Source organism: Cynocephalus volans, chromosome 12 (genome assembly GCF_027409185.1).
Source record: "Cynocephalus volans isolate mCynVol1 chromosome 12, mCynVol1.pri, whole genome shotgun sequence".
Taxonomy (NCBI): Eukaryota; Metazoa; Chordata; class Mammalia; order Dermoptera; family Cynocephalidae; genus Cynocephalus; species Cynocephalus volans.
Window position 1 is genome coordinate 67,256,566 of NC_084471.1, and position 9,520 is coordinate 67,266,085.

A 9,520-nucleotide genomic window follows, 5' to 3' on the forward strand; every position below is an offset into this window, starting at 1 on the left:
ACTAGCTGGGTGACCCAGAGCACGTCTCCTTGTTACAGGGGCTCATGCAAAGTCAGGCAGATTCCTTCCTTCCAGTTTCATATTCATGGAATTGCTCTTTCCTGAGTTTCTGAGGTGGTGCTAGAGTGGGCGCCTAGGTTGGAGCGGGCTCCTGGGTGGGAGCAGCTCTCTGCTGCCCCCACCTGAGTCCTGCATGGAGGTGGCAGGTGTCAGGTTAGGCCCGGCCCCCTCAGGGCCTAGCCACTCAGGTACGAGACCTCTCCCCCTTCTCTTGGGCTGGTCCCTCTCTTATAAAGGGCCATCCCTGGGAGCTGTTGTCCTACCTAGAGCAGCTTCTTGGCTCCTTCCTGAATCTCTACCTGGTTCGGCCTGCCTGCCTCCACTCCAGCCTCCACCATGTCCATCAGGGTGACCCAGAAGTCCTACAAGTTGTCCTCTGGACCCCGGTCCTTCAGCAGCCGCTCCTACACGAGTGTGCCCAGTTCCCGCATCAGCTCCTCGAGTGTCTCCCGTGTGAGCAGCAGCCGGAGTGGCCTGACCCTGGGCGGGGGCTACCCTGGGGCAGTTGGTACGGGGAACCTCACAACCGTCACGGTGAACCAGAGCCTGCTGAACCCCCTTAATCTGGAGGTGGACCCCACCCTCCATGCCGTGCGCACCCAGGAGAAGGAGCAGATCAAGAGCCTCAACAACAAGTTTGCCTCCTTCATCGACAAGGTGAGGGTCCCCATGGCCCTACAAGGGCCTGTGCCCTTTCTCCTGGTCATCCCCATGGGTGGGCTCATCTCTAGCTCCCACTGGTGTCCTGCTGGGCTCCACCACCCTGGCAACACTCTTCCCTTCTTACCTACAACTCCCATCCCCCCATGCACTTTGGTTTGGGCCAGGGCAGGATTGGGGAGAGGGTCTGGACGGCTTGTGACTCTAAATCCTGAGGCTTCTTTCCTCCCTCACCTATCTCACCCGCCACCGGAGTTCTGACCTGCCTGTAAGCTGTCAACCTGGAGTACTCCCAGCTGTTCAGCTGCGGGGTGGGAGGGGACCCTCTTCTCCAGGTTCACCCCTGTCTCCTAGCACTGCCCCAAGGGCTCCCTAATGGTGCCAGGCTGCTTTTTTTCTTTCTTCTCCTTTTTATAAAAATGGGGACTTGATAGGATTCTAGGAGAAGGAAGTAGGCGTCTTGATTCAAATGGGCAAATATTGATTGAGGCCTTTGGCGCCCCAGGGCCTGAGTGTGGGGGGCACTGCGATGAGTCATCACTTGGCCACTGCCCTGGGCGCCTGCAGTGTGGGCGGGTCCGGGCGCGGCAGAGACCCGTGTGTGAGGGGCTGAGGTCGCCGTCTGGGGGACGCGCTCCTCCACCTGGCAGAGCTCAGCGTCTGGGGGTGGGGTCACGATGGGGGAGACGCCAGGGCCTGGCTTCAGGAAAACCTATTCAGGATTCAAAGTCTGCGGGCGCAGGACACCCCGCCCGACTTTCACGTCCTGTTAAACCCCAGAGTTTATGGCTTCCGATAACACGTCCGGTCGCCAACGCCCCTCTCCCCGATCGGCCCTTGTCCCCTTTCACTCTTCCTTCGCCGGCCCCGCCCTAGCAGCCTGGCTCCACTTTCGTCCCGACAGTGCCAGGCCGGGTTTTGCAGCCTTGGGGCTCTGCTGTCCTAGGGGCCCCAGGCCCCGGGCCGGAGGATTGGGCCCCTCCCTGCTGACTGGCGCCTGGGAGGCATTGTGGGAGCGGGAGGAGGGAAATCCTGGGGCAGATCGATGCCCGTGGGAGCTGGAGTCCCCCAGGAACCCGGCCCTGCTCTGATGTTTATGGAGGGCCTGCTGGCACCCTTGACTTGACTTCTTGACTAGCGTTTTGCTAGCTCTGGAGTCTTACAGAGAGTAGTTAAGCACGAGCTTTGGAGTCCGAACTTTCATTCACATTGCTCCTTGGTGGACTACCTTGAGGAGTCTGATTTCCTCATCTCTAAGATGGGCCTGAGAATCCCCCAGTTGGAGTTTTTGCTTATTCAAAACTGTGACGTATGTAAAAGAGCTTAGCAGGGCTTCGCCCACATTAAGCATTCCATTAGGGCTCAATGTTATAATTACTATTATTTTTTATAATTTTGGGGCAGAATGGCCTGGGAAGGAAAAGGATTTAAAGAGAGGGATTGTGGGAACTAGACTGTACCCTTAAGACATCCTTCTCCTCCAAGTATCCCAGTTTAAAAAGTTACAACTTTTGGGCCGACCCCGTGGCTCACTCGGAAGAGTGGGGCGCTGGGAGCGCAGCAGCGCTCCCGCCGCGGGTTCGGATCCTATATAGGGATGGCCGGTTGGCTCACTGGCAGCGCTCCCAGCGCCGCGAGTTCGGATCCTATACAGGGATGGCCGGTTGGCTCACTGGCTGCGGTTGGCTCACTGGCTGAGCGCGGTCACAAAAAAGGACAAAAAAAAAAAAAAAAGTTACAACTTTGGGTGATTTAAAAAAAAGCATTCCCTTCTTGGAACAAGTCGATTCTTCTTCTTTTAAAAATATCCTCCCTAACACACCTTAATTTCATACTAAATTCTGGATTCCATGAACCCAAGGAACCCAGGGCCTTTGTGTTTGGGACAGCAGGGGAGGGTTGAGGATTCAGGAGCAAGAGTGGGGTGGGAAAACCCTCCCCAATGCGATGCTGAAGAATCTCAAAGGGAGTGCTGGGGGTGGGAGGGGAGAAGTCTTCAGTTGCAGACAGACCTACCTAACCTCTTGCCTCTTCCTGCTAAAAGTGAGTTTGTACAGAGATGGGGCTCCTCAAAGGGCCTGCCTGAGTTCCTCTAGACCACTGCAGGGTTGAGGAGTCCCAGACTCCAAGAGGGGAAGCAATTCAAGTTCTGCAGCACAGGTTAGTAGCAGTTTTTGGCTAGAACCTAGGTGTCTTGGCCAATGCTCTCCAGGTGATAGGGCTAAAATTTCCCTATTACCTGCATAAGTCCTTCAAAGTCATTCCAAATAATAATGACGATAATTAATATTCGATATGAGCAATCTACATTTCCCTTTTCAATCTATATATAAGATTTACACTTTATACATAAAAGGGTAAATCAAAGCATGTTTAGAAAGCTATTTTTATTGATCTGTAATATATAATCTAAGTAAATAAGATCTGTTTGTTTGTTCTGTAAATGCAGCTTCAAAATAATTCCCTTGGCTGTCCCCTTCCAACCATGCACTCTCTCTCTTGTTCCCCCCAACTGCTAGAGGGACATGGTTCCCTGCCCCACTCTCCATCACACAGTCTCACCATGCTGTCTCCTCCAGCTCACAAGTGATCCTTCCAGAACAGCTAGCGAGTTGCTGGGTTCTGGAGACCTCACTGCTTGGGGAGTGGATTAGGGGAAAAGAAGTGCTTACTTCCCTCCAGACGTCAAGTCCCGGCCTGATGTGGATCTTTTTGCTCTCTCCTCCCTCGTGCAGGTGCGGTTCCTGGAGCAGCAGAACAAGATGCTGGAGACCAAGTGGAGCCTCCTGCAGCAGCAGAAGACGGCTCGGAGCAACATGGACAACATGTTCGAGAGCTACATCAACAACCTTCGGCGGCAGCTGGACTCACTGGGCCAGGAGAAGCTGAAGCTGGAGGCAGAGCTTAACAATATGCAGGGGCTAGTGGAGGACTTCAAGAATAAGTGAGCCTCCCCCCTCACCCCCAGCTGAAGTCATCCTGTCCTGCCCCACCCCTGGGGACCAGAGGCCTAAGCCATCATGGCCCTCTGCTTGTGGGCAGTACAGTCCTATAGTGACCATATGATCAGGTTTGCTCAGGACAGTCTGTTTCTGGCCATTGTACTGGCATGATTGTTAATAGCACCCACCCCCTTTTAATCTCAGAACTGTCAGGATTAGGACAACAAATATACGTTTATTTTAGGTAGTAAACCTAAGGTGGGAGAAATAGGTAGCCAGGAGGTCTTACTTTTATACTGACAGCTCTGGCCCCTATTTATTCCTGACCTCCGACACCTAGCAAACTCCAAAAAGTTCTGTCTGAGGGCTCATGTCAGGTCCGCAGCTAACCCTCCCAATATGCTCAATGTGTATTCATGGTTTTGGAGGGAGATTTCCTGCTCTAAGCCTCCCCATTGGCGGCGGATGGGGTGAGGGTGGGGTGAGGGGATGAGGTGGGGTGGGGATAGGGTAGCAGATGAAAGCAGAAGGACCAGCTCTCTCCTATTCTACATTTCCATGATCTGAAATTTCTAGGTATTTATATCCCTCTCAAAGTACCCAGGGCAACCTCCCCTTTACTCTCATCCCCTGATTCTGAGTTTTTTCCTCACTAGGTATGAGGATGAGATCAACAAGCGCACAGAGATGGAGAATGAATTCGTCCTCATCAAGAAGGTGAGGGACTCGAGGCTGGGGCTTGGAGACTTAGACCAAGGCTTTCTGGGTTCTGTCTCTAAACGGTTCTAAATAATGGGGCTAATTCATTTATTTCAACATTTGAATGCCTTCTAGGTATATAGCATAGAAAGATAGACAAGGGCAGAGCAGTAGTTGGTGCATTCGGACAGAATTCTGGACACTGATGTTGGGACATGGTTAAGCAAATGGAGCAGTGGAATTGGAGGTCTGGCTGTAGAAGGTTTCCTGGAGGAGGAGGGAGAAGAGAGAGGGCTGCAGGAAGCACAGGGAAGGGTGCTGGGGCTGGGGATGCAGGTGCCGTGTGCAGAGGCTGGGCTGGAGGAGCAGGCCACAAGGGAGGTGGGGAAAGGGATGAGTTAGAGGGTCCTGTGTCCAGGCCATTGAGTGGACACTGGGAAGCTCCTTGGTTGGGGTTGGGTGTGGGCACGCAGCTCAGGCTCCCTCTATCCCATCCCCCAGGATGTGGACGAAGCTTATATGAACAAGGTGGAGCTGGAGTCTCGTCTGGAAGGGCTGACGGATGAGATCAACTTCCTCAGGCAGCTGTATGAAGAGGTATGTTCCTGGGGACGGGAGAGTGAGGGTCCTGCCGGTGCCCAGCACACCAACAGACAAGGGCCCACCACGGAATAAGCACAGCTACCAATATCAGCCTGGCTAATAGTGTCCTATATGTTTTGTCCCCCTGCATGAGGGAGGGTTCATTACCCCATTTCACAGATGAGAGAGAGTGGGCTCAGAGAAGTGGAATAACCTATTTAAGGTTGTCTGACAGAGTGGTGATCCAGCTGCAACTCAGACCCACACTGTCTCCAAACAAAGCCTTTCTTTCTAATCTTTGAGCTGCATTGGATCCCTCTGTGGGCTCAGTATTGGTGGCTGAGAGGTTGGAAGGAGACTTCCCCTTTGGCTATTCACCCAAAGCTAGGTTTCCTTGTATTCTTCCCTTCATACCCCTGTTCTTTGGCCCATCTTCCTTCTTCAGGAACTTTGCGCTCTCCCCAGCCCTAACTCCCACCTGCTCTTCTCCCCATGCCCTGCCTTATCCCTTAAGAAATGCTCTTCTGCAAACGCGGGCTCTTTGTGTGCAGGGACAGACCCTTACCACCTGCCTCTTCTCCCCATAGGAGATCCGTGAGCTGCAGTCCCAGATCTCGGACACGTTTGTGGTCCTGTCCATGGACAATAGCCGTTCCCTGGACATGGACGGCATCATCGCTGAGGTCAAGGCTCAGTACGAGGAGATTGCAAACCGTAGCCGGGCCGAGGCTGAGAGCATGTACCAGATCAAGGTGAAGAGCAGAGTCACTGAGAGAGAGAGAGAGAGAGAGAGTGTGTGTGTGTGTGTGTGCGTGTGCGTGCATGTGCGTGTGTGTGTGTGCGTGCGCTAGGGGGATGCAGGGAGATGGCCTGGGCTCTGGTGTCCTGGCAGAGAGGGCACTCTCCCTTGGGTGGAGGGCACCTCGGGGTCCAGGGGTCCCTTCTCGAGCCTCACTGCTCATCCTGCCCTGCAGTATGAGGAGCTGCAGAACCAGGCTAGAAAGCATGGGGATGACCTGCGTCGCTCAAAGACGGAGATCACTGAGATGAACCGGAACATCAGCCGGCTCCAGGCTGAGATTGAGGGCCTCAAAGGCCAGGTACGGGCTGGACTGAGGGTGGGAGAGGAGCCTTGGACATGTCCTGGTGGGAGGAAATAATGTAGGAAGGTCTAGGTGTTAGGGAAAGAATCCCAGACCAGGGTTCAGAGCTGGAGGGGCAGCTACAGTCCAGCTTCTCAGGCTGTCCCTGGGAAGCTGAGGGACGTTGAGCAGAACCCTGTGGCCAGGACAGGGGTGGAAGGGGGCTGGGCAGGTAGGTTGAGGTCCAGGATACATCCCCCACGCCTGCTTTATTTAATCTGTCTTATTTATCATGGTGAGATTGGGTTCTGCTGCTTTCAGGAAAGTCTGGAACCCAGATATCTAGTCTAGTTAGGGTCACAGATAAGAAGTGTGTAAGGGGCAGTGCCTGGAAGCTGCTTGTATTTCCCCATTCTGCTCCCTCAGTCTCACTGGTAGAATTTTCTTTGAGCTGGTGGAGTTGGCTAGTCTAGATCAGGAAGGGATACTCTAGAGGAGGGGAGAAGGGTGGGTGAGCGCAGGGGAGGAGCTGTACCAGGCTCCACTGGCTTACCTGACCCCCACCCCACAGAGGGCTTCCCTGGAGGCTGCCATTGCTGATGCTGAGCAGCGTGGGGAGCTGGCCGTCAAGGATGCCAACAACAAGGTGGCTGAGCTGCAGGAAGCCCTGCAGCGGGCCAAGCAGGACGCGGCGCGGCAGCTGCGCGAGTACCAGGATCTCCTGAACGTCAAGCTTGGCCTGGACATTGAGATCGCCACCTACCGCAAGCTGCTGGAGGGCGAGGAGAACAGGTGGGTGTGGGGATCTCTGACTTAACCAGGTGCCTCATCCCTGGGACCTGGGATAGGGAGGGGTGGGTGCTGCCTATGGCCCCCTGGGATTTGGGTCTTGTTCTGGGACAAGAAAGGCCAGGGGTTGGTCCTGACAGCCCATGTGTCTGGGTACAGGCTGGAGTCTGGGATGAATAACATGAGTATCCATACGAAGACCACTACTGGCTACTCAGGTGAGTGTCCTGGGCTCTGCAGATGGAGGGTAGGAGGGTGGGACCCAGGGAGGCATAGGCTCAGGGGAGGGGGCTGTGCTCAGTAGCTCTAAGCAGTCAAGGAGGGAGTCCAAAAGAAGGAACACGATTCCTGTTCTTTAATCTCAGGGTGATGGGGGACATCCCCAGGACCCAAATAATATAGTTACTGATAGAAAGCACTCAAACGAATGGTGGCTATGTGCCAGGCACTGTGCTAAGTGCTTTTTTTTTTTTTTTTTTTTTTTAAAAAAGATGACTGGTAAGGGGATCTCAACCCTTGGCTTGGTGTTGTCAGCACCACGCTCAGCCAGTGAGCAAACCCGCCATCCCTATATAGGATCCGAACCCGTGGCCTTAGTGTTATTAGCACCACACTCTACCGAGTGAGCCATGGGCCGGCCTGTGCTAAGTGCTTTATGTGCTTTAGTCTATTAATTTTTTTATACAACCCCTGTACATTTCCCTCTTGTATAGCTGAGGAAGGTGAGACCCAGTTAAATGACTCGTCTGAGATCACACAGCTAATATGGAAGATCTTTCCCACCCTGCTCCTGGTTCTCCCTGACAGTTCTGGAGCAGTGAGTCATGCAATAACTGGGCAGGCAGGCCTAGGCTAGACTCCCCTTCCCTGGGGGCTCTGTAGGGAGGGAGCGGGAGAAGGAGCATGAGGCCCTCCCGTGATCATGCGGCTGCCTCTGTCCCTGACCAGGTGGGCTGAGCTTCACAAGCCCGAGCTACGCTGTGACTTCCTTCCCGCCCGCCTTCAGCTCTGGTGGGAGCTCCATCCCCTTCAGCCGCACCAGCTCCTCCAAGGCTGTGGTTGTGAAGAAGATCGAGACCCGTGATGGGAAGCTGGTGTCCGAGTCCTCCGATGTCCTGCCCAAGTGAACGGCCACTGCAGTCCCTCCCAGCCTCCCCACTCCTGTGGCTGCCCCAGAGCCTGTGGGGGAGGCAGCTGCACTGGGGAGTGTGGGGAATAGGAGACCCACCTGAGGCTCAACCCTAGCCCTAGCCCTCACCCTTGGCCCACCCTTGGGGGTAGTCTCCTGCCTGGGGTATCCCCTCTTGCTCATGCCCCAACTAAGAACCAATTCAATTGTCTTTTGCAAAATAAAGCCTCCCCTGGCTCTGCCAACCCACCTGGTTGTGTGTGCATCCCATGTCCACAGGGGTGGGAGGGAGGTGGTCAGAAAGTCACTTCCTGGGACGCAGGTGCTGGGAGAGGCCCGGGAAGCAGGGGGCACTGAGTAGGAAAGTCAGGTCTCCTCCAGCCTGTTCCCTAAGTGTCTCCTTTGCTGAAAACTGGTTGCCGCCTTGGTCATTGCCATAGACGTCTGTACCTGTATAACAGTCCCTGCAACAAACCCCATGAGGTAGGCAGAGCAGGTTTTAGATGGCATTATCAGGAAGGAGTTTAGTCTACTTCCCCATAGACCTCAGCATCAGGACTACTTGCAGAAGAAGGAAACTCAGGCTTGGAGAGGCCAAGTAATTGGCTCACCTAGAAAGTAGCAGATCTGGGACTGGAACCCAGCATTGACCAGTTCTGAAGCCTGTGCTTCTCTTCAGTCAGGCACCAGCTTTTCCTTGTGGCCAGAGATGTCTTTTTATCACCTTCATTCCTTTGCAGCCAGGAACCAAGGAGTCCTGGTTTTCCTGTCCCTTCAGACTTGAGTCTGTTCAGCAGTGGCGTGTGTCACACCCACAGTTTGCAGATAGTACAGGACTTGGCATTGCTGAGCAGGCTCTTCCTTGCTCTCTCACTGTCCCACCCACCCTGCCATGCTTCCCAACACCCACTTCCTCCCCATTTCCGTGCTGTGCTTGTGGTATGAAAGGTGTGTGTGCATTCTGTGTTTGCACGTGGAGGGGATATTGTGTGTATATGGGTGTGTGCAGATGCTGTGAAGTGTGTGAAGGGGTTTGCCTGTCGAAACAATCTCCAAGGCTTAGGGCAGGAGGGGGTTTAGGACACAACTGGTTGGAGCAGTGCACCCGCAGCACTCCTGCTGTACTGCCAGCACCATGGAGCTCCAGGCAGACATGCTAGACACGACGCCCCCTAAGCACTGGACTAAGTGTGCACAGCCCTTAGCATGACTGAGGTGGGGGCATTTTCAGACTTTCTGAAACACCAAGAGAGAATAAACAGATGCACGCAGAGGGTACAGTAAGTGGGGACAGGCTGGCACAGGAAGCTCACATCTGGCCCTGCTCTGAGGTCTTCCTCCAGGGCTTCTGTTGCTGGGTCCTTGGATTCCCAGCCCCTGGACTCCCACCCCTGAGCCCAGGCAGTCTTCCTCCTCCATGCCCACCCAGTCCTGGGGCCAGGGCCAGGGTTCTGCACACTCACAATAGAGGACTGCACTCTGGTGATAAGTTTTAACAACACCATTATCCAGAGCAGTGGCTTTCTAACTTTTGGCAGTGGCCCACAGTAAGAAATTCATTTTTATCATGATCTACA

The 9,520-nt window shown here is 54.2% G+C and overlaps 1 protein-coding gene across 1 annotated transcript; it reads left to right on the plus strand.

Annotated features, from left to right (window-relative positions):
• The first annotated feature begins 357 nt into the window (after positions 1–357).
• On the plus strand, positions 358–8,136 carry KRT8 (keratin 8). Its single transcript, XM_063074660.1, has 9 exons — positions 358–717; positions 3,456–3,664; positions 4,319–4,379; positions 4,863–4,958; positions 5,531–5,695; positions 5,918–6,043; positions 6,597–6,817; positions 6,974–7,032; positions 7,763–8,136. Exons 1-9 carry the CDS (start codon positions 397–399, stop codon positions 7,939–7,941), a joined length of 1,437 nt encoding a protein of 478 aa, XP_062930730.1. The 5' UTR covers positions 358–396; the 3' UTR covers positions 7,942–8,136.
• Positions 8,137–9,520: the final 1,384 nt, after the last annotated feature.

Coding starts and splice junctions, on each gene's coding strand:
- KRT8 (XM_063074660.1), top strand. CDS start 397: ATGTCCATCAGGGTGACCCAGAAGTCCTACAAGTTGTCCTCTGGACCC. Junction 718..3,455: donor TTGCCTCCTTCATCGACAAG/GTGAGGGTCCCC, acceptor TCCCTCGTGCAG/GTGCGGTTCCTGGAGCAGCA. Junction 6,818..6,973: donor CTGGAGGGCGAGGAGAACAG/GTGGGTGTGGGG, acceptor GTCTGGGTACAG/GCTGGAGTCTGGGATGAATA.